We start from the raw sequence: 24,531 nt of genomic DNA, 5'->3' as shown, positions 1-24,531 counted from the left end.
TTTAAAACATTTTTATCATGAATCAAACCAGGAATATACTATTCTCAGCGAAGATCGGACATATTTAAACCCAAAATGCAGCATTGAATTAAATAGTAAAACAGTGTGCCAGCTCAGCATTTTGTTAATTAACATACACAGGGATATGAAAAAAAGCCAACCAAAAGACAGAAATTGGTAAACAAAGAAAAATAACTTTAGAGTTCTACGTTCTCCTTTCCATGTTACTGATTGAGAACCAATATTCTGGCAAAAGTGGTCATTTGTAAAACAAGAATAAAAGTCACAACTTGTTCAAGAAAAAATTAAACTATTAAAAGTCAAATTGTTTATTACCTGTGCTCAGCTGTGCAGCCATACTCCTCACAAAATGGTGTTCTTCATGGGAAGTAATGGAAACGAGGGAAGCCTTGTATTTTTCACATTCACATTTTGCCTCTGCTTGTGTGAAACCTCTCCATAATCGAAATAAGTACGAGTTTCCTTCGAACTCATACCAAACATCTGAAATCAACAGGTGATATAAAGTATGGGAATGCCAATTGTATTGTATTAGTAATAAATTCTATTCTGTGCACCTAATTACCTAAAACAACTTTATGGTATGTTTGAAGAAATCAGTGACTAACAGTTGTTGCAAAATATATAAACCATAAAAAACATGGTACCGTCAATTGTATTACTAGCAATAAAATATATTTCCTGGTCCCTAATTGCCATGAAATATTGTAATATTAAACAGTTAAGGATCTTTGCAACAGCATGTGAGGTATGCCGATTTATAAATGTGGCATTTAGATTCAAAACCATAACCTTGGACCATCTGTCCTTGTGCTTAAAGCTGAGTAAAAAAAGCAACATATAATTGCATTGACTAAATGGCAACCCAGTTTGTATGCTGGCTTCCTGTCTTAAAATTGTGTATCACATAAGGCTGACATTTGCAGGCATGTTAAAATTCAACTAATGGCCTTAGTAGTTACAACCTAAGAAAATTGGCTAAGGTACAGCTACATTGGACATTACTACCACATAAGTTCAACTACCTGGCTGTGTTCGCTGGCAAACAAAACCATGAGAAGCTCGACAACTTTCGCCCACAACATTAAACTCATCATCATAATGAAAACAAGTATCAGGAACTGGTGAATAATTGAAAGGAAGCAACCCAGGATCTTCCACAACTCTTCCATCAGCCCAAACTAGATCGGTTTTCAATCCCATGTAAATTACTTCTGTTGAAAAATAAGATGCTTCACCAATTTTTAAGAGATGGAGATTGGTAGTATAGTAGAACAAGTCAGCAAATGGGCACAGGTTTAGTTTACACTTTAAGAAAGTATTACTTGTTACACAAAAGTTTTATTAAAAATGTTGTCCCTTGTGCTGAAAAAAAATTCTACATGATAAAACAAGTTAATTTAAATATTGTGTTGATATTTTGTACCTCTATTTTTGGTATTTAAAAACACTTCTGGTATCATAGAGCTTTAGTCATTTGTTTGTAGCCTACTTTTATAGCCTACTACTAATACAGGTTTTATTTTTGAAATAAAATTAAGTCAATCCCACTTTAATGACATGTTACTTGAGCGAATGTTTAAACAATTTCTGTGTAAACCTGCTAAAGGCAGAAACTGGGACTGAAGAAAATCCCAAACATTCTGATGCATTGGAGTCGCAAGACTTCCTCCATCAGCTCTGCAGTGATCCAATGCTTCAGAGTAATTCAAGGGAGGAGCAAAGTTGATGAGATATTCATAGTTTTGAAATTCCACCCACTCAGCTGTAACATGAGACAACCATGACATCACAATCATGAATACCAAGTACAGTAAACGTCAGATAAAACTTGAACTAAAAATGTCTATCAGTTAACCCGGACCTTTGTCTAATTAGAATAAAACTCGAGGTACAAATGATTTGTAATGTGGTACAGCTTTAACTAATCGACATCAGTTAATCTGGATCTTCACCTAATTCGGACAAACTTGAGGTACAAATGATTTGTAATGTGGTACAGCTTTAAATAATCGACATCGGTTAATCCGGTTCTTCGCCTAATTTGGACAAAACTTGAGGTACAAATGATTTGTAATGTGGTAAGGCATTAACTTGTCAACATAGGTTGATATGGATCTTCACCTAATTCAGACAAATTTGTCGGTCCAAATGTGTCCAGATTAACCAAGGTTTACTCATTACTGTATGTAATGATGGGTTGCTAGCTTCACTAAATCTCACAGGTAGAAATTTTTCTTTGGCAAACAAATCCACGTTGTTCCGAGCACATATCACTCTTCCACAGAAATGTGTTGGATTCTGTATGCACGCAGTGAAGAAGAGTCTGATTTGGGATTCCATCACTCCATTTTTCCTCTCCCTCTTGTAGACGGGATCCACCCGACCAAACATAAATATCGCTGTCAACTCCAACGTCAAATAATCCAAGCCAGAGTTCTAAAATAATCAGTTGAATTCAAACAACACAAAAACAACTAGCTACAAATCTAGAAACTAAACCTGTGGATTACAAACTGAAAGTTATACAGCTTGGAACACAGTAAGCTAAATTTAAATCGCTGGAGAAATTTGCAGAAAAAGTTCGAGTTTCCCACAAATTTTACAGATTCGCTTCATTGCGTAATATATTGTATCTATGAGATCAGCAATAAATTATTGCCTCGTTCATTTTTTCTGTTGCTTATTTAAAGTTTGTTGAAATCACAACACCTCTGCAACAACGTTATGAAATAAAACAGATTTAACGGAGTTATGTCAACGACAGTTCGTCTCCTTAAACCTACAGATATAAAATACCATTTAATTTTTACCTGACAATCCTGTTGCATTCGTTTTTAGAAAATTGTGAACTTCTGTTGTTTTTACCGTTGCAAGGACGGCAGACCTCATTCCACATTCATTTATCGCGTCGTTAATTGTACTTCCCTCGTTCTCTTCAATGTAGTACTCATAATCCCCGAATTGCAACCACGCTGCAAAAAAAAGTAAAACCTGCTAAAAACATGGGCTGTGTGAAACGGTTTGCACTGGCCACGTGGTCAAACAAACAAAGTTTTGGCCAATTCATATCGCACTTGCCAGAAATGTTTCGCATCGAAAGTTATGACAAATCCCTAACGTCATTTCAGGGCGCACACTTTTTCCACCGCTGCCTTCAAAACTTGCCAAGTTTCAGCGGTAATGTTTGATACATCAGCGGGATCGGCCAAGGCGTTAGTCTAATTATTGCAATGCCAGTCGGTTTCAAAACATTATACTCCATTCGTCTTTTCACCGAAACGCAACCCAAGCGCAGTAATTGTCAGCAGTTAAGCAACTAAAATGTTCATGAGTCACTGTAGTTGTGAGGTAGGGCGGTTTAACGGCCCCTGGCCCACTAAATCTAAACAAGTCCGGGAATATTCTCGTTTGCATTAGTAGGCTAATGAAGGCTCAAATTCACAAACTACCCGATCAGCATGACAGCATCAGTATTTGTTAGTTTCACACACAATAAAATCCATTTTAATTTTAACTTTATGGGCTGTTAGGCTACATATTAAACCTGCTGCGCACACAGTCTTTACCTTCTTACTGTGGGGCTTATCGTAAGTTATAAGAAGTGGGTTGTAATTTGTTTGTTTTTTGTATAATTTTGAAAAGATATCTTTTTAACCGTAAGTTTATATGTACGAATAAGAGCGTGCACATTAGCGGGCAATTCTTGTACTTTAAAGACCCAGGTTTCATGTCGTCAAACAAAGCTGAATATGTCTGTTTTATTGCCAAAAAGCTTGGTCAAAATTTTGTTGACAAATTTATCTTGACAGCAATATTCGCTAAATGCATTTTTAGTGCAGCGACGCCTTTACTATTAGGCCTACATTTACCAATCGTAGATCTAATCAAATAGCAGGAAAATAGCCCGAGTAAAACTGCGTGTTTTTAAAAAACATAAAAAGTTATCGCATCTATTTATATTTTTCAACCATGAAACACAAATTAACAACAAAATCTCATTGTTCATGCAGTTTATAACTGTTTTCGGTGATTAAACGACCATGCTTAAAAATGACTGATTTGAAACTCTTAATAACACACCGCATTTATTTGTGGTAGCATATTTAACTTACCGGCTTTGGTGCTTTGAAACAAACAAAGCAAAGTCAGCCATTGTTTGAACATACTTCGTCTTTTAAAATTCGTCATTAGTTAATCTTACATTCGTTTCTATTACACATGATACAATCATCACTGTACCACTCTGCTACACATAAGACCACAATATAATTCAGGTATTGTTCAAACGTAGCAGTAGGGCAAACAGGAAGTAATACGGAATCATGCTACGGTTTGTCTAATGCGAACCAAACCTAGGCGCAATCTAATTAGCTTTTAAGTAATTGCCCATTTGAATATTAGCAATCCTGACACAGTCATTGCTATTAAACCAAAAGGAGAGTAAACTAAAAAAACTTTGCCAAAGTCCAAATATTGACACGTATTAAAAAAACACCGAACAGCGCCGTACGTGTTGTAATATTAACGTATATTTTCGCCAACATATAGAGCTGGAGAGCTTGTGAATTTTTGAGTGTAGTTGGCAATGAAAGAGCTTCCAAATGTCAATAGCATCAAAAGGCCAGTCATTTGACGTGTGAGTCAGGCTAACGACTTAAAGTGCCAGTGTACGTTTAAACCTGCCCTAATGGAGCTTAAGTACCCCCTATTTTTCAGTTATGGTTGGTTTGAAAATTATTTTGTCTATTAGGCAAGCCTATAGTCTTAGTTGAGTTAGGGTTTAAAGTCCTAAATAACTTTTTCAAATTGTGCAGGCATATGGTTGTGGTTTTGCTGAATGTTTTGTTTAGTTGTGGGCTGACAATTGATGATTTATCAGAATTTTAAATGAGACTATATTTATTGTTTGACTCATCGAATGTTTTATTTGTGAAGTTGTGTTTTGTGTTTCTGACAAAAAATATTTGAAAAGCTGTTTCCCCACAATGTAAGTTTTGATCTTTAAAATAAAGTGTGCATAGCCTTGGAACTTCTGTGTGTTAAATGTCTATTAGAAAAACAGGATTATTTGTTTTATTTCCTTGTCTTGGACAATCCCATTGGGTTGGCAATTGAATTGACTGCAATTAAACAGATTAGAATTTGCTATCATTGCTTGTTACTTAAAGTTTGTGTTAATAATGTAAAGTAAAAATCTTATTTTCTAATCTTAATTTTTATCTCTTGTTCCAGTTTTTGTTAGCTTTAAACATGTTAACCTGTAAAAATATCTTATTCCTTAAGAATCAGAAATACTTTGGCAGCAAACAGAAAAACCATGACTGAAGAAAGATTAAAATGTGATTGCAACAACATGCGTGAAGCCACAGCTTGCCAAGTTTCTCAGCATGAAAGGGCTGATGACACATCACAACCCTGCAAAACATGTACACCCTGTATACGAGAGCAGATGGGCCGTGGAGGAACACAGGAAGTCACTCTGTCAGATGTTAACAGCAGCAGTAGTAGCAACTCGTCGCTATGTACAACAGGATGTGCTAATGCGATAACAAAACAGTTGAACAACGCTTCTCTATCTGAAAAACAACTGGTGAATAACTCTGCCGGTGATAGCAACAAACAGAAAGGAAACCACATAGAGGGTTTGAATGAAACTATAAACAATTGCTGTGTGCAAAAGAGTAGAGCACTAACTTCGATACCCTCTGTAGTGGTTAGTGATACCACTATTTTGGATGAGGATCAACCATTAAACGAGCCATACTGTTTAGTTGATCAGCATAAGGACTGTATGGATAGTGGATATAGCACAGGGGCGCGAAACCCAAAAATACAGAACATTTGTGAAAGTAGTGGTTCCCTGGACTCAAACAACGGAGATCTTTTACTCGGTGAAGTTAATGAACACCAACTTTTGAGTCCACGTAGAAGTTGTGACAGTGCTTACAGCTCATCGATGGACAACGGAGGAAGTATGGATAATCAACAAGATGAACCAGGCATAAGTTTTTCTGTGGTTGACAGCAGTGACTTCTCCGGTGCTAACGCTTCGTCTGCTGAGGAATCTCCCAGTCACAAACCAAAAATCACGACATTAACAGTGGGAATGTTGCGCAAGAATGCTTCATCTCCTTTCTCATCATCATCTTCTATTGCATCTGACGTTGATAGCTCCTCTCGTGCCGATGAATCTGCTTTCAACACATTGTCTGTGCAAATAGAAAACTTACCGAGAAAACTCTCAAGCTCATCCAGTTGCTCACTAAGGTTGGAATTCATAAAATCAATTTTTGTAAATAGAAATGACATCAACGTGTTTGGAATTTTTGAAAATGTGATTGATAAAAATTATGATTGGTTCAATGGTTCACTGCAGAGCAAGAATTTTTTCTAAAAAACAAATAAGTGTGCTATTTAAAATCTTACTTATTATTTACTTTTATTACTATTATTTACTTTTATACTATTATTATTTTTGGATGCATAAATTTTGCAAATGTTTTTATTTAAAAAACATAGGTCTGAAATTTGATCATACTGTTGCTAGGTGTTGTTAAGGTCAGGGGTCGGCAACCTTTTTGGACTGCGGACAGTTTTTGAAACTGAAATTTTATCGCGGAACTGACTTAAAAAACTAAATATGTAGCAATGAAATCGCCTAAATTAGATTATCATCCCCAGGTTTCATGGGCAAAATGTGATAAGCATTTAACCTGAAAAAGTATACGGACCGGCGGTGGTGACCACTGGTTTAAGTGACATCACAAAATACTTTGTTTCAAATCTTTGTTGATTTTTTTTCAGATCTTCGTTGTCGTTCGAAGAATCCGAGGAAGATTTTGCAAGTAGTGACGAGAATCCAATTCAGGCCAACATGAACAGGAGACACAGTAAAGTGAAAGCGGTAAGCTAATAAACTATTTCAAACAAACTCCAATAACGGCTCACAGTTTATTATGGTTTTAACAAACAATATGGCACAATTTAAATTTTAGGCACAGCTGTATACATGCATGCAAAGCTATATTATAAACAGAGACAACAGACTTAGTAATTTAGTAGTCAGCATTTTACAGAGAAGGCAGTTTACAGGCTATAGGAGACTAATAGGTAGAAATTTAATTCTTGATTATGACAGTAATTTAAAAAAAATGTAATAGTGTTTCTTAAAATTTCAAATGTGCTTTTGACACACAATAAATAAGGATTTGATAAAACCAAACAAGGCAGTCTTGTTGAAGTTGGGTGTGAGTAACATTATCTCTTTGGCAAATATTTGATTGAAACTTTTTTTATCTTGGCTTGAATATAAAGTTCAGTTATGTGTACGAAAGTGAAAAGTGAAGATTAGCGTCAAAACACAAGAAAACTTTTGTTTCAGTATTGAAAGATTCACATGTCATTTTAATCAGCAGTTATTTAGAGGTGGCCTTCAGAATATTTATTACATACAGATGGTAAAATATTTGCTTAACCTTGTTGTGCAATATAGCATGCGTGTAATTGTTGTAATGGTTTGCTTAAAAGTTCTGCTTTTCTTCAACTGCTGTGTACACAGAATAGCAGTTTATTAGCACATGTTGCAACTGTTACGAGTTGGCAATAAAATCCTCTTTCGTTTGATGTGATCTGCACAATAACAACATGATACAGTGGTGAAATTTATTTTTGTAGAAACACTTGCTCGTTAAATGGCAGCTACGTTCAGATTTAACATTTTCCTCACGTTTTTACGTCGACGCGCCTGCTAGCAACATCCGTTCTGCGCCTTTGCGTTGGTTAGTGGAAATAAAAATCGTGCTTTGTTGCACCCAGCGTGAAAATACTAGGACGTATTTCGACATTTGTCTGTGCGACGCTTAGTTGAAGAAGAGGCAGTGAGAATCTATTTTGGGCGAAGAATGTTGAAACGCGATGGTACTGTGACGTGCTGAGAGGTTTGCTAAACCATGTGTGAAAAAAAGTTGCCTTCACCTAACTAAACATCAGGTCTGCACAGTTCAGAAAGCGCGCGTTATAACAGGGCTTACGCAGCACTAACTGCCAGATTTAATCGACGCGTAAATTTAGGTGTAAGGTGCGTACACTTGAAGTTATAATTAAAAAGATAATTCGAGAAAAACCTGTAAGCCATTGTTCCAATTAGTTACGTCACAAAAGGTTATTGTTTCGTCACTAGCTGTTACGCAAGAAAGGATATAGTCAGTGCTGTGTAAGTTGTAATGCTTTACTTCCATATTTGTTCGCTTACTGGCCACTGCGTGGACGTTGTACCGCAAATAGATTGCACTGCGATGAATAAGTAAGATTTTGGGCGCAAGTAAGATCGCATTCCCCAACATTGAGTCAGCGAAGTTGAACAGAGTGCCCAGCTCTGACTCAACAAGTAGTGACGTATTTCGCCCGTTGAAAACTGTCTCGTTTTCACTGACGATAAACTTTTTTCCGCTTCAGGGCAAAAACTATCAGTCACAATATTGTTGTTGTTTCCCTGATTTTCGTGTGTTGTGTATTTCCCCGCAACACTAGGGCTTGTGTGTGTATTGGCGAATTGCTAGTTTGGCGTCCAATATTATTCTGTGTTCCCGGGAAAACCGCAGAAGCAATCGTCTGTTAGTGGTTTGTTGTTGAGTTGGTAGAAGCGTCCTGCTGTGTGGCGAGGTCTGTATACAACCGGCATTTGGCAGTTTGTTACGACCCAATGCCTCCTTTCAGTACCACTAGTTCAGGGCTGCCTGTTGTAACTCTTGTTAACTTGTGTTGTAGAAGCTTTCTTGCTTAGAATGGACGCCAAGTCGTGTGTTCGTCAGTTGACCACGCACAGATTTATTTGTTTAAAGATGTAACTTATGTTTATTTAGAGGCAAATGTTAAACAGGTCAGCTTCTTCAAGTGGTGTGTTTCTCTAGTATTTGAGCTGACAGAATTTTGTCCACACAGCCAAGTCGTCTAAAAGTTGAAATGTTTTGTCCAGTTGTATGTTAGTTAGCAGTATTGTTTTGTTTACTGTTAAAACCACATTTATGTTTGTTACATGTAAACTAAATGAAGTATATTTTGGTTGAGGACAGGATCCTAAAATTTTGTAGAATATAGTTTAGTAAGATGTTGGATTAAAGTGTGTTTGCCCATAACACAGTATTCTGTAAGTTTCAGTCTATTTTTTCATTGAGACTGGTGATCTATATTTGTATACCAAGTATGACTGTGCCTTAACATTTCCCTGTGTTTGTTTAACATGAAGCTAAACATGTCGAAAGCATGAAATAAGCAATGTGGTATGCTGCGTCCAACACATTTCCCAAATAACTTGCTTGTCAGTGAAGTTTTTGAGGCTGACAGATTGAAAGCTTTTATGAATTGCCAGCAAAACTCGTGGACCAAGATCAGACGGATGGTGATTTGGTCGCCTTTTATGCAATCGTTCAAGAAGAAGTATCCCTGGGTACAACTCGCAGGACATGCAGGTAAAACTACAAGACACATTTCTTTAAATTCTGATGTTTTTATGCACACAGTTCACAGTTTTAAATATTCTAACAAGAAACAAACAAGCCTATATTCATTTTTATTACGAATGTTGCTGTCAAAACGTCATGTTTTATGCAAAGTATTTTGACTTGTTTGTTTCTTGTAATTTTTTTTATAGTTTTATTTAAATTGTCATGTTGTGTTTTGTGCACCATAGTAGCATATGACTGAAGCAAGCCGACATAAAAGCAGCAGTCCCTATTGCTTACTGGCATTACTTCATTTATTGAATAATTTGTGTGAATGCTAACATGCAGTCACTGTGCCTTGTGTAAATGTCCACCAATTCACACTTATATACCGGTAACAGGGAACTTTCAGCCAGGGGAAGAAGGATGTATCCTTAAAAAATATGTTGAGAGGGAGGCTGAGTGTTTGAGCGGCCTCACATCCGACCCAAAACTTCAGGATTTCTCCCCAACTTTTCATGGTGTGGTGGAAGTTAACGGCGAGAAGTACACAAGAATGCAAGACTTGCTCCTCCCATTTGATTGTCCCTCACTGATGGACTGCAAGATGGGAATAAGGTGAGAAAAATTGTAAAAATGTTTTGCTGTGTTACTCAATGCATGGGTTTTTAAAGTATTGAAAGTTTTGAAAAAGAAATTGAGTCTTTTAAAGATTCAGGGTACAATAATGCCATGTTATGAACAGGACTCAAATGCTTTGTCAGTGTGATAGGCTAAAAAAGTTGTTTGTCATTTTAGTGTCCCTAACGATACGTTAAATTTAAAGTTATGACTTGCACATCACACAACACACCAACATGAATTGAGTGTATATAGAAAGACCCATCGAGTATAGTTGTCATGTTGTGATTGTTCCTACACCAACTATCAGCACTTAACATACTGTGTGATTTCAAGCAAGTTGTAAAACATACAAAACCCAATTCTTCACCAACACAATAAAACCTGAGTAATCCCTTTACTGTCAACAGGATCTTGTCACATAAGATATCTGTCATCCAAACCTATTTACCCTTTGTATCTGTTGCGCCTTATGCTGCTGTGTTAAACCTTGAATCTTTTATTTCTTATCTTTTTAAACACAACATTTGCAAGGCCGAGGCGCCTGTTTGTCGCACCGTTAAAATTAACGAACTTTATTGTAAGATGAGTGAACCAGCCTCAATCCCCCCCATCGAGCTGCTGCGGAAAAACAGCCAATATTTATTTGTTGTCTCACAAACATGAAACAAACACGTTTGTTTTCGAAGTATGACGTCACTTAACGATGTAAATATTTCCGTGGAATCACTTCCGTGTGTTTTACCTCAAATAGTTCAGCTTGGATTGTAGCGCTGTGGATAAATTGTCACAAACACTTAATGCGAGGGTTTTACGATTTGCATCAAAAATAAAAAAAATTCCAAACAATCTTTCAAACACCTTTACGCATGGCTGCACGAAGCTAGTTGCGAAACCGGTGATTTTTTTCGACCTCATTATTTACGCGTTTTTTTTCTGACAGAACATATTTGGAGGACGAACTTGTGAAAGCCAAGGTCAAACCGAGATTACGTCAGGTTAGTGACGTCACATAATGTTTGTAACCAAACACGTGGTATTTCATCATCAACACAACAATGTATATGAGACGAAAACTTTTTTTTTTTTTAAATGAGGAACGCTTCACGATTTTGCGTTTCAAAGCTGTGTCCAATGTAAGGAACACACTTTAAATGTTTACGAGCCGCTGTGACCTAATTTCAGCACCGAATAAGTAAAACATAGAATGTGACGCAGCCGTAAGTCGATCACGAATTGTAAAGTGAACATTTTTTTTAATTCCCTTAAATCAATTTTTTCAGGACATGTATATGAAGATGGTAGAAGTGTCACCTGACGAGCCTACTGAAGTGGAACGAAATCAGTCAGCCGTGACGAAGCCCCGCTACATGCAGTGGAGAGAACAAATTAGTTCAACATCAAACCTTGGGTTCAGAATCGAAGGAATCAAGGTGAGAAAAACTGAAAACAACTTCTCAGCATCAAACATGCACACCTACTCTGCGCATATTATAACTCTAAGTGACAAAACAATGGCGGTTGTTGTGTTGTCTGTTGCGTCACAAGTTTTGTAGTTGCTAATTCACCGAGTCATGAAGATAGCGTCTATATGCGCGCCTGTTTTTGTATTAAGTGTTCTGTATTCATTGTTGAGTGGAGAGCTAAACAAAGGATCGTATGTTTGCTCACAAAACCTTCCTCACTATTCACACAAGCTTGAGTTTGATTTAATTATTCGGTGGTCGCTTTATTAACATTCCAAAATCGCTTTACATTTATTTGTTAGTCACATTTGGGCCTACTAAAAATCGTTTTCCTACGAATTTCAACAAATTGCGGTGCATTGCAAACTAAATAGTAAACAATCGATTTTGTTTGCAAAACAATAAATCACTCGCAAAGTTCAGAAAAAACTTTTTACCTTTCCAAAAATGATTCACCAAATGAGCCCCTCCCCCTCCATTGTTCAACCATTGTTTGTCAAACAAATGACGCGCGCTCCCTTTGTCATTTTTACCGTATTATCACGTCACAGAGGTTAAAGTTTGTCACAGAACGCGATTGTTGAATCACAAAAGCTGCCGAAATTTACAACCCACCCATTAAACACTAACCGACTATAAATTGACTCATTCCAGTTTTATTGTCACGTCACAAAGAGAGATTGTCCCAGATTGTTGAATGGACATTTGGGAGAGTTCTTGGTTTGTGTTTAAGCAGCCGACCACTTGTTTCACGCTCTTAATTCGATTGAAGCGAGTTCGGGCAAACACCGCACTTGTTTCATCACAAAAAGCGTCGAAGCCACACAGACTGAGTGGCGAAGTGCTGTTTACTTTATGGGTATCGCGTTGAACGTCTGCTGATGGTGCAGCAACATTAGGTGACATTTCAACAACAATTAATCTTTAAACGTTGACCAAAATGAGATGGCTGTGGCCTTCACTAAACCGACTGTGACGTTATGATTGGTATGACTAACTAAGCAAGGGCGTCCAACCTAACTTTAACCTCAACCTGTATGTAGGCTAAACATATAACGTTACCAGCTAAAGCGCTAAGTCTATTTCACCCACTTTACTCACTCCACCGTTCCACCGGAAGCTGGCACTATGTGACGTCACAGTGCGCCAGTATGACGTCACACGCGGTCTTGTTTTTGCGCTTCCGTGTTGAAGTAACTACCGTCTTGTGGGGTGAAATTGGGACGGAATCGATAAACGGGAACAACCGCGCACCTGCTTGAACACGAATAAATAAAACTTTGCCAACTGAACACATCTAACTTTATGTTTCACACATCATAATATGATACAGTATACTTTAAATTAGCTCATTGCTGGTGGATGAAGACTATGATGAACCTTATGCCTCTTAATTCAAATTTATGAACTCATTTAATCATTTATCCTTGTGAAATAGATAAGAAACCGATGATGCTGTAAAGGTGAAACAATTATCTTAAATATATAAGGATGAATGACTAAATGTGTTCGTAAATTTGAACCATAATATGATCGTTTAGTTGGTAAAACATCAAAAGACAAAACTGCCAAGTCACTTGATACAGGCGGACGAGTAACTTGGGTTTACGCTTTTCTGTTCTCTGTAAAACGTTGTGCTCGCCACTAACATGTTTATTTTGGTCTTCGCAGAAAAGCGACAAGGATCCGAGTAAGGATTACAAGCTGACCAAGACTCAGTGCCAAGTTTGCGAGGCCTTCAAGTATTTCATCGATAACAACGTGTCAGTGCTGGTGGGTTGCATGGCATAAAGATAGTTGTGGTATATTTGTGTACATCACTCCTTAAAGCGGGTTCCTGAACTAGCTTGGTGCAGTCAATTGAAACGATGCTATGTATGTATTCGCCGTAGAAAACACATAATTGCAAGTCGTAAAAGTTACATCGCATTATCGGAAAGTAACGGTGCAAGGTACATAAGTTTACGTTGCGGATTTGTTAACAAATGCTTTATTCCACCAACAAAGTTTATTGTCAAACCTCAATTACGTCACAATGGTGCGGGGAATTTTCTTTTCCCCTCTTCAATTGTAAATCAGGAATCGCGGTTGGAAGCTGCGATCGTTTGTTGGCTCGCTGCCGTTCATTGTGACGTCACAATGTGTGCATTTGGGCGCGGCTTGTTGACTTGCTGAGATTTTTGAGTTGTATTTAGCTTGTGGGGTTCGCTGGAGAATTAAAACCGAGCTGGAAAGTTTTAACGAAACTGTCAGAGTTGGGCGACTGACGTAAATAACTTCCCACAAGCCGAGTTGAGTTTATGTGGGAACAAATCGAAATAGAACCGAAACGAAAACAAAGGGGCAAACTAAGAACGCTTTGTTGAGGCGATACAGAAGTTATTTTTGATTCACTGAGACGCATTCATTCGCACCAAAGTAAAAAATACTGAAGTCAGATTGATAAATAGATTGTGGGGACACAATTAAACTTCGCGATTGAAGTATTATGAGCGAACAATCAAGTGCTTTGTCACAAGATCGATAACTCACTTTGTTTGTTTGCTTGATGAATATTAAGGAAATGATAATTTGGGGGGAGTAATCTTGTTGTTCACCAATAATTTCGTCCTTATGACCTCACAAACTGGTCAAGGGCACTAGATTTGGGGGGAGGGAGGTTTACGACCTTGTGTGTGACCTTGCATAGAAACTTGCAACGAAAGAGTTTTTGGCAAAAAGCCACTTTTACGTTTATTTCTGCAACTGTTTCTGAATTAAAATACGAATAGATGTTTTCAGTGACCTTTGAAATATTGGTTTTTAACAAAAATGTCGTTCAAATATTGGTTTTATTGCATATCGGTGGTATGTGTTGGATACAAATATATCGATGTTAATTGAATTGGATCACTTCATATTGTCGATCTTGAACGTACGTCACATTCGGCAATCAAGCCTGCACATTTACAACACTACTCCGAAATAGAGTGACATTTAGTGAGGACGCGGCATATTTACACGTCAAATTGTGGTGGAAGACGTTAATTCGATGCCAATCTGTTCTCCCAAGCCAACTGTCGCACTGCGTTGCGCAGATAATATCGCTCCGTTTGCCCAAAACCACCTAAGACGCCAAACTTTAACATCGTAAATTTTCCTTAGGGATTAACTTTGCTCTTTGTATGTAAATGCGCTACTCAAGTTTTGTGGGAAAGCATGTTTCAACGTAAAAAGATTTACTTAGGGCTTTTCTAAATCGGATACATTTGCATAACTCACTGTTTCACAATGAGAAATCCTGCCGAGGTATTTACCGCGAAACTGCGTGGTCATCTTTGTGAGGTGGAAAATTTATATTTAGAAATCTGGAAAACCGCAAGCCAGTTTCAGCTTGACTAAATATAACTCGGCTTATGCAGATCGTCCTGTGAATTTCGCAGGATGCTTCATTTATTGCTTAAACCGCGACATATCGACCTGTGCTGTTTTCTTAATATTGCACAACAGTTGTATACTACGCAGTGGGAGAAAAAAATACAAAAAAACTATTTTTTAGCTGGTTCAGAACCCGCTTAAGGCATCCAGCCTTGCATTTGCCCGTTTTCTAACAATTCTTTATAATTTGCAGAAGAAATACATTGAGAGGTTGAAAAGCATGTGCCACGCGTTGGGCCAATCAGATTTCTTCCACAGCCATGAGGTGAGTGACCTAGAGTAACCCGCAGTTTACTTGGGTGCAAAAATCTTAAATTACATTTTTTAGTTGAGCTCAAGCTATACTTGCGACATTTTAAATCAACTGTATTGATTGTTGTTGTTCGTTTGCGCAAAGTATACAATTATTGTGTGCAGCGATGCGTAAATAACTGTTTCTGTCCGCTTCTATTGATTTCGAAACATTTGACTTAATCGCATAAAGTCTTTCATGCGCATCGAGCCACTCATGCGTGTTATTGCGTGTTTTATGACGTTTCAGTTTTCTTGAGTTATCAGTTGTTGAAATATTAATATCGGCGCAATTCTGAAGCAATTTCGCAGTTAGCTGAACACGCGGCCACGAAAATATTAAAGTAACATACTCCCGGCACATGGCGATATTAAACCCAATGTTTTTGTACAAACTGTTTGTTGATTCGACAAATAACATGTTGATTTCCCAACACGTGTCGTCAGCAAACCTCGTAGGGGGAACGAGTTATTAACACGGCTTATCTGAGATCTGACACGATCCTTCCATTAAATTTCGTTGTTCCTTAATCCCATTGCGACTCTGGAACATATTAATTATTGAAAGAACCACCAGCGGCACACCTGTGGAATTATTTCGTACTCAATATTAACAACCCGTCTGACCTACTAAATCGATCTGACATTTCTGAATTATTTTGCTCATATATTTAGCAACCACAAGCGCCTTTGTGACGTCACAGTCGTTAATAGAGAGGTTAAGAATGTGTCTATTGTTTATTATGCCGTCCATTAGGTTGTGTGTATTTATGTCGCTTCTTGTGCTGCGGTTATTTATAACTTGAGGATGTCGGTGCAGACAAAGTTAAGTGGCAGGTTTTTGATGGTCCAAGTTATAGCAAGCATTCTAATTGCTGCTGCATTGCAGTTCATTCAATCAAACCCGTTGAGCTATTTCTAATTATATATCCACCCTGGTTTTATTCGACACATTTTACTGTTACACGCAGATAAACGGGCATCTCTGTGTGGCGCAATACTTCACACCCAATGCAAAGCTTCATATTAAGTTTAAAAAGTTTCTCACGTTTTTAAAACCAGCGCTCTGTCACTGAGGTTTACTGCCAGTACCACAACAAACCGAAACATTGTGTGCACAACATTAACTTGAACCCAACTTTGTTCAAGCGGCAAATATAAACAAATCATCCGACGTTTCAAAGTCTCGCCGTTCTAAGCAGAGTAAAACGTCGGATGATTTGTTTAAATTTGTCGGTTGAACAAAAAGAAAAGTTTATGAAACATGCCTGGCAACAACACTATATTCATTAAGTTAAACATTTAACATTTACTTGTGTGCAGGTGATAGGAAGCTCGTTGTTGTTCGTCCACGACAGTACAGGGGAGGCAAACGTTTGGATGATCGACTTCGGTAAAACAACACGACTTCCCAGCAGCCAGAAGCTGGACCACCGGTCTGAATGGAAGGAGGGGAACAGGCAAGTTCAACTTAACACAGCTGTGCGCCAAACCCAGATGATATTTTGGATGTAAATTTTACAGTCAGTGGCCAATGTAGCCTAGTTTTCAAGCTTACATACACCCAGCGGTGGGATTTAAATTTTTGTCAGCCGGTTCTATCACAAAAGTCATATTTTTCAGCCGGTTCTGTTACAAAATGTCCTTTGACAGTAACCAGTAGTGCTAACCGGTGCGCTGATCTCATAAAACTTCGTGAGACGGTTCTATGGAACCGGTGCGAACCGGCTGAATCCCACCACTGCATACACCGAACCCACTCAATTTATGTTGTATTGGTGATGGGTTTTGTATTGACAACTTGAACACAGCACATCTGTGTAACCTGCCGTGTGCATCGCTTAACCAGCTGTTGCTTCTCCCAACAAAGATAGCCCCGCTTTAATGCACCTGCCGCAACTTATAGTCGAAGAACTTAAACGCAAAAGTGGTAAATGTCGTACGCTTAATTTATAGCACATATGACGCTGTGTTGCTAATGGCTACATCTTATTATTGTGTCATAATGCCCCCAGTTGACCTGCTACAAGGTTTAAGAAATGCGACTGTTGTAATTAGGTTGGTACCCAAATGTGAAACACAGCGTTCTGGGGTTCTACAACTAGTTACGTTTTTGTTGTCATTATTGTAAAAGGGCAAAATTCAACTGCACAGTTTTAGACATTTTTCGCCAAAATACAGCAGAATGTATTTTTAGTAATCCGTCCTTTAAAGGGCGCACATTGATTAAAATGATTCACGAAAAAATTATGTAAAATTAGACATTATGAGGTTTTATTGTTCACCCTAATGTTGATTGACTCTACAGTCACATCACAATGGTATTTATGACCTCAATGGAATCTAAAAATACACTATTCATTTAATTAACGCCGCCGTTTTTACGCTGAATTGAATTTTTTGGAAGCGAGCTATAGTTGTATTCCTGCTGACCGCAACATTGCTGCAAGTCGTACATCATTAGTCGAATTATTTTGCGAAGCACAGCAATGACCAGCCAACACATAACACGCACCAACCCACACACAACCGTCTGTGATGTCATAACCGTTTCCGTTAGCGAACCACGTGATGTACCGTCTGACTAGTTACATAACTCCACAGCGCTCACAGTGGTGTTGAAGGGAAGTGTCTTGCATATGTCCTGTGCCATTTATAACGTTAAACATTTATCTTCATTGTGGTAAAATTGTTGTGTTGGCGATGGTTTATCGCCTGATGGCCGCCTAATATTGACAGTAACTGACATTTGTGAGATATCGGCCGCGTGGAAAATTTTCGTTTACATAAAAACTTGAGTAGCGACGTCGCGCCCATAGAATCAATAAAACTCCCAATTGAGTGCTGATAGAGAAGGGTACAATAGAATATTTGCGTGTCCATATTTGGTAAAGAATTTAAACATTGAAAACTTTTCCAGAGAGGACGGTTACCTGTTCGGCATGGACAACCTAGTGTCGCTGTTTGAAGGAATACTGGTGGAACTGCAACAAACTGCGCCACCTAACGACGAACCACAGCACACGGCGCCACCCAGTGTCGAGCAGGTCAACCACGTCACTGATGACGTCACGTGGAGTCCTCGATCGAACCGGAAAGCGTTACGACGTCAGGACGCACGGAACAGCGCCACCGAGATTGCAGTGGTGGGCGAGAAAACGTAGCTGCGCGTGTATGCTGCGCAGTGGGACACTAGTTGAACCCCCGGCCCAAAAAATAAGCCCCCGAGCGTCGCAGGGGTTGAAGGGGTCAGAACACAGGTACCCGGGGTTTCGTGTCGGCGACGCTTCAAGGTGTATCACACAGCGTGAGGTGACGAGGTACGCGTTTCATTCCTGTTTACAAATGTTGATTGAATCCACGAGCAACACTTGATACAACACTCTACAACAAATGAACTTTCACCGATTTAGATAACCGGCCGCGCTGCTAAGTTATGCTGCACACTAAATTTCTGCTGGATAACAATGCAGTGTAAAATATTCGTAAACAAATTCCAACCACAGCCAATATTAAATAAAACAAAACCTTGAACTACATAAACCACTAAAATTGACAAAACCATGACAACTGCTTCAGAAAGTCAACTTTGCTTCACATTTTTTCTGAGAATTTTTACCCGCTTCGAATGCATTTATTTATTGCGTCACAATGTTTGTTTATGTGGCGATAATGCAAGAAATTCTGGGTGCTTGGTTCCATTCACTGTAGCCATTTAATGCGACAAAGACTTTTAACAAACAACGCTGTCCGAATTCAACTTAATGAACAGCTTTTAGTGGGTTATTAAAAATGCTTTTTAGTTTTTAAACTACAATATTTACAATTGTAACACGTGGTCCAAGATTTTATGCATCAATTCTGTTTAGATCAAATTAAAAAACAAAATCTGTGAAATTTCTTCACTTGTATTTTTGTTTTCGTTTCAATTTTTTTATTTTATTGCACTTGTTATTTTTGCGTTTAAATCTTCATTGGGAAAATATCTCAGTGTTTTCTTTAATTAATCTTAACTTTTAGCAGGTGTTTTTCCCAATCTCAATGTAAGCTTGTTATTTCCTGTGGTAGATCCTGCGTTAAACTTGAATCAAAATACAAGCATGTAAACCTCAGACCAGTTATAGCAATGTGCTTGTATGTTGTCTGAAGTCCAACATCAAATAGATGCACCACCCACTGTGCTATGGGGTTAGGTACTTTTTGTTGGTGTTTGGGGCGGTTTTACCCCCCTGGGTACATTTTTATTGCCCCAATGTGCACCTACTTGCGTTTTGATAAGTTTCTGACAAAATTTGTTGAAATTGGTAAACATTGATTGGACCAAAACTTAAATACCAGTAACCTTGTGTTTTGTGAATTCATAACATGACAAACATTTAAATAATTTCTATAAATTCTGCTTTGTAATTAACTCCAACAATTACGAAAAATTCAAGCATTCCTACGAAAACATTTCAAACCTTGCACAAAAAGTTGATTTGTATGTTTTATTACCGACGATTTTGTGTTTTTTAAAACCTTTGCTGTACATCGTTTATTCTTACAAAAGAAAAATGAACAATACATCGTGTGTTGAATAACTTGTCGGCGTTCTTTGGGGTTTGAAAACATGCCAATTAGCTAATTTACATTTAGTAGTAAATGCAAACCAGCTGAAACTTAGGCAAAGGACTTAAACTTTGCAGCCATAATTGTCCATTCTTGACGTAACAGTTCAACCTCTTACGTCATAAACAATCCAAAGATAGTATAATTGCACGGAATTTAATGTTCTTTATGTCAGATAAATTGTGATTTAAATTATGTCGTCAGTCCGCAACAAGGCGGGCTTAAAAGGGACGTAGTTTAAAGTAAACTTCTTGCAACGTTTAAGTATGGAATGGCCAGATATTCATCTGGCAGTATCAATACAAAGGAAATCGTCAAATGGCGTCGAAAAGACGAACTGCTTTCGCAACTGTCCGCCCTCTGCGGAATTGTGCTGCTCGGAGGCCTCACAAACGACATTGTTCAATACAGCATCGGCCAGCCCTTGCTTACTACCCAAAGTTTTACGTACATCACACTGGTGGGTAAAGAAAGTGTCACAAAATTATGTGCCTTAATTTAATTTTGTGTCACAATCCCAGATAAGAATTAGGCTGCTGTTGTTGTCGTTTTTCTTGTAAAACTACAAACAAGAATTGCTGTTTAATAACTAATGTAGCAATAATTATGTTGTTGTTTTCTTTAAGGTGCTGCACGTTATCACATTTCTCATGTCTGTTCTCGGATTTGTGTACAAAACATCAAGATACAAACGACGAACTGACAGAATTTCTTGTCTTCTTATAGGTAAACAAAATTTTAAAAAACTTTACAATCAGATGAAACTACATGCGCAGCTTTACGGTGACCTGGTCAACCATCAAAATGTAAATAAGCCTAGGATGCCCACGCATTTTTATGCACGTTTTCTAGTTGTTGAAAATCAGATATCCAAGATCAAAAATTTCGGTTCTCATTGGCAAGCATGATTTGGATTAGGCTTGACTTGAAATACTGCGACAGTCGACTTTAAACAAACTACGAAGAAATAACGTAAGCGGGAAACAGCTTCATAGACATCCGTATAATTTCACTGAAATATGCAGAAGCTTCCCTTATTTGGAGATGACATTGCTCACACAAAGCCCGTTTATTTGTCCGGGTTTATTTGCGGGTTTCTAACACTTATAACAGGATAATAATGAAATTAATATTGGAAACACACAAAAGCCACTCCATCGATTTTTCGCTTTATGAAAAACAGCATGGGTAAAATTAATTGTGTCCACACAATATATAGGTATATAAGGGTTTTTCAAACGGTGCGCCCTGGCAGGTATCCATGTGTGTCCAAGGACAACAAAAACCTTAATTTCAAAATATCACCAAAGTAAACGATCGTTTTTTCCACATTACTGTTTATGGCGACCCTTACAATTTTGATTAACATATTATAGATCCGCATTGGGGTAAATAAAAGTTTGAGAAACACACATTATGGGGTGGATAATATTGTATTCTAAGCTGTTTATTTCTGTAGTAAATTAAAATTACTATGTCAACAACAAAGTCCATTACTAAGAATAAGATTAGACTGTTTTAACATTATCTTGTTTATGTGTCAATACGATATGATGGATTCGCCGTGTTCTTTCTCTTAAACCGCATTGCAGAATGATGCCTGCTAGAGGGATGGGCAAAAACATAATTAAAGCGCTTAAAAATCACAATTCAGTATAATGCGACGTACCTTAGCACCATCTAGCGGTGTAAAATTTTGCGTTTTATTTTAAAGATAAACATTTTTGTTTTAGTTTTCAACGGCATTATTTTCGTTCTTCGAGTGGTTCTTGAAGTAACTTTGATCAACTTTAGAAGAGAATACTACAACTCGTGATCTGTGAATTGTTTATGCTTTGTCTGTTTCGTTAAATAAAAACCGAAAATCAAACTTGTTTTCAAACATCATCTTGGTATCAACCGTGGAGTGAATTTATGTTTAATATCCAACAGCCGAAATAGATTTTTTACTCCAAGAACATTGTTGATATTTACGTCCGAAATTTTAAACCTTTGTTATGCTGAGTTTAACTTAAGCGTTTTCAATCAGGGGTAAATATGACATGCTTTATAGGGGAAAGCATGATAAATCTCGGGTTAATATTACCACGAAAATCTGCAAAGAGGTAAACGAGGAGGAAAGGGACGAGAACCAATGTTGGTGTAACTAAATACGACCGATTAAAACAGTCAAACGATAGTCAATAACATTGTGTCATACGTGCTCAAATTCCTTTGTTGGCCAAGGTTCCAAATACAAAAATTCAGATTTTACGGTTTTGCATTAGCAAAAATTTTGAAACGAAAAAACAGGTGTGCGAATAAATTGCGTCTTACTAAAAAATCTCGTCTCACGAAGTCAGCGTTTATTTAACCGGTAAACGACGCTGGCGTAACTTGCCCTCCTACTAGCGGCAGCCGCCTGATCCGAAACTTTTGGTTGCGACTTTTTCCTTCGACACTTGCGGCGCTGTTGACTTTCCAACCACGTGACAATAAAGCGAAAATTCGTTCCGAACAAACTCAGCTGACCGAGCATTGTGACGTCATCCTCCCAACGACCAATCAGATTTGACAATAACTTTCCCACGTGACCGCTCATGACGTCATCGAAGTTTTTGCGCGCCCTTTCCGGAAAGTCTGAAAGGTTTTGTTTGCAAAATGTGAGCAGATTTTGTTTTTAAAATCGAAAACATAAGAATTTTAAAAGCACTTCCGTCTACATGGGAAGCTTTTGTGTTAAAGCGAATTTTTTTGGAAAATGCTTAACGGGAAAATGGTTTAAACGTATTTCCAGTGCAAGTTGGACATAAATTGCTTACTAATAGCAGGTTAGACAATACTTGTCGGAATTAGTTATTATTTATCTACATAGTTATTGTTTTAATTGACGCCAAAACTTTACCACGATCAGTTGCACGAAGCTCACAAGGAACCAGCTTTCAGTTTTAAACGTGTTCAAGTTCAAGTTTTATGCACAAACAACAAAACACTTCCCATCTAACTGTGTTGCTTGTAGCACATCCAACAATATCGAGTCAACTCGTCATTTTCATCTTCAAAACCGACGTTTCTACTTCCGGAAATTATAACGGAAGTCCTGCGACTTTGTGACGTTGTATCCATAACCGATTTCTCACTACGTTAACCAACAATCGTTTACCAGTATTTTAACTGCTGTTAACTTTCTAAATCCTGTTTTAGTGCACCATGCACAATTGAAATGCACAATACTTTGTTGTACGTGAATTGTTTGAGCTTTTTTACAATTGTTATTTTTTACATTCCTATATTCGAACCGGAAACTTTACAGCCACTGAAAAGAAAGCAACAGTCAGATTTGCAACTAGATCCTCTAAAAACTCACAAACACGCATTCTTTCCAAACTACTTCACAAGTTAACGAACAAAACGACAAATTACGAAATTCTGCTCGAAGTCAAAATATCAGTCTAGCTCACTTCGCACCAAAACAAAATTTGTCGCAGCGGATTTTAGTTCGCGACAAACTTACACGTGTCTTAACACAACAAAGTTAAGAATGGACGCATTCTATTATTCATTGTCATAATGGAACAATCGAATTGTAACAATCGGCTTATCGCGCAAAAGAAAATCGCCGTTTCATCCAACAAATAGCGATTCTTAGCGCTCATAGTTGCAAGATGTAAAACTTCTAGGTGCAGCAGAGAGCCAGTAATCAACAACTGATTCAGATTTGTGTCAGAACTACCAATAATCAAATAACACAAACAACCTAACGTGCATGTTACAATCAAATACATCACAATGTAATACACTGGTCCGGGGAACGGAATAAACAAAGAAATATTTGCAAAATCAATTAAATCTAGTGTAGACCGATGGCTGGCGTTCGTTACGTCATATCTGTCGTCACACAGTGAGTTCATACAAACAAACCAGTGATTTTCTAAAGGGATCACACCCACTAATAATCCAATGCATAATACACCAGTGTTTCGTCTTTACCCATAAAACTTTTCAAATGTTCAAGAACAAGCTTTGCACCCAAACTTCCGATGTTGACAAAATCAATAAAAAAATCATGTGAAAAACGTCTTACTTGAATTGAAGAAGCTTATTTCACTGCATTTTCTGTTGTGTCCATTTATTTTCCAAACTTGCCACAAACAATCCCAACACATAGGCTACTTGGTGCTCGTCAACAACCACTGTTTCAGTCGGAACCTCCCACTAGTTTAAAAGTGCGCTAAGGCACATGCAGAAAGCGTGGGATTGGTAATTGCCCGCTTCAAGCAGAACTTAATAGAATGTAGCATTTTTCACAACGATTCGCAAAATTTTTTGGCCGCAAAAACCTGTTCTAGTCGGTTCTCATACTTTCATTCCCACCACCAGAAGAGCGACCAGTTGGTAAAAGTCCCCATTATCTGATTCAGCCTAAGTAAAGTCGAACTACTTGCTTCTTACAATAATTAAGAATCTGTGGCAATAGAGTTACATCAGCAGACCTGAAACCGCAAATCTAACGCCACAGCACAGCCGAAATATTTTTGTAAAGCGTTGTCTCTGTAAAACCCGAAAGTTGGTGGAATTGGGGCAAAATGATGCCGAATGCCGATTGTGAAGTCAGGCTTGCAGAAATTGACCTACAAATAAGATAGACAAATTCCAAGTTGATAAGATTAATTATTAAGCAGCTA

General features: G+C 37.9%; 4 protein-coding genes across 6 annotated transcripts in view; 2 read left to right on the top strand and 2 right to left on the bottom strand.

Annotated features, from left to right (window-relative positions):
- LOC145215070 (uncharacterized) overlaps positions 1 to 24,531 on the bottom strand; it is a 31,880-nt gene that overhangs the window by 7,112 nt on the left and 237 nt on the right. The window contains exons 2-7 of one of the 3 annotated variants that reach the window (XM_080083716.1): positions 23,931 to 24,477; positions 2,835 to 2,996; positions 2,245 to 2,460; positions 1,622 to 1,786; positions 1,047 to 1,235; positions 337 to 504 (exon numbers count right to left, since the gene is read on the bottom strand). In XM_080083716.1, coding sequence (XP_079939842.1) covers positions 337 to 504; positions 1,047 to 1,235; positions 1,622 to 1,786; positions 2,245 to 2,460; positions 2,835 to 2,996; positions 23,931 to 24,012 — 982 coding nt within the window. In that variant the 5' untranslated portion in view covers positions 24,013 to 24,477. Of the gene's footprint in view, positions 1 to 336; positions 505 to 1,046; positions 1,236 to 1,621; positions 1,787 to 2,244; positions 2,461 to 2,834; positions 2,997 to 4,136; positions 4,271 to 23,930; positions 24,478 to 24,531 lie in introns of those variants that run through there. The other 2 variants (XM_080083717.1, XM_080083718.1) reach the window with 2 other exon arrangements.
- LOC145215071 (uncharacterized) lies at positions 5,239 to 19,839 on the top strand. Its single transcript, XM_080083720.1, has 10 exons — positions 5,239 to 6,291; positions 6,829 to 6,928; positions 9,392 to 9,491; positions 9,866 to 10,082; positions 11,029 to 11,083; positions 11,369 to 11,518; positions 13,223 to 13,324; positions 15,162 to 15,233; positions 16,583 to 16,719; positions 18,180 to 19,839. The coding sequence occupies exons 1-10, from the start codon at positions 5,342 to 5,344 to the stop codon at positions 18,421 to 18,423; spliced, it is 2,127 nt and encodes a 708-aa protein (XP_079939846.1). The 5' UTR covers positions 5,239 to 5,341; the 3' UTR covers positions 18,424 to 19,839.
- On the top strand, positions 20,139 to 21,683 carry LOC145215495 (uncharacterized). Its single transcript, XM_080084199.1, has 3 exons — positions 20,139 to 20,327; positions 20,494 to 20,593; positions 21,601 to 21,683. The coding sequence occupies exons 1-3, from the start codon at positions 20,139 to 20,141 to the stop codon at positions 21,681 to 21,683; spliced, it is 372 nt and encodes a 123-aa protein (XP_079940325.1).
- LOC145215073 (uncharacterized) lies at positions 20,732 to 23,411 on the bottom strand. The gene is made up of 2 exons (XM_080083723.1): positions 22,852 to 23,411; positions 20,732 to 22,486 (listed from the first exon to the last, which is right to left on the bottom strand). The coding sequence occupies exons 1-2, from the start codon at positions 22,970 to 22,972 to the stop codon at positions 22,206 to 22,208; spliced, it is 402 nt and encodes a 133-aa protein (XP_079939849.1). The 5' UTR covers positions 22,973 to 23,411; the 3' UTR covers positions 20,732 to 22,205.

This window comes from Phallusia mammillata, chromosome 2, assembly GCF_965637545.1.
Source record: "Phallusia mammillata chromosome 2, kaPhaMamm4.hap1.1, whole genome shotgun sequence".
Lineage (NCBI taxonomy): Eukaryota > Metazoa > Chordata > Ascidiacea > Phlebobranchia > Ascidiidae > Phallusia > Phallusia mammillata.
Note: the sequence above shows the minus strand (reverse complement) of the source record. Positions and strands in the feature narration are given on the sequence as shown.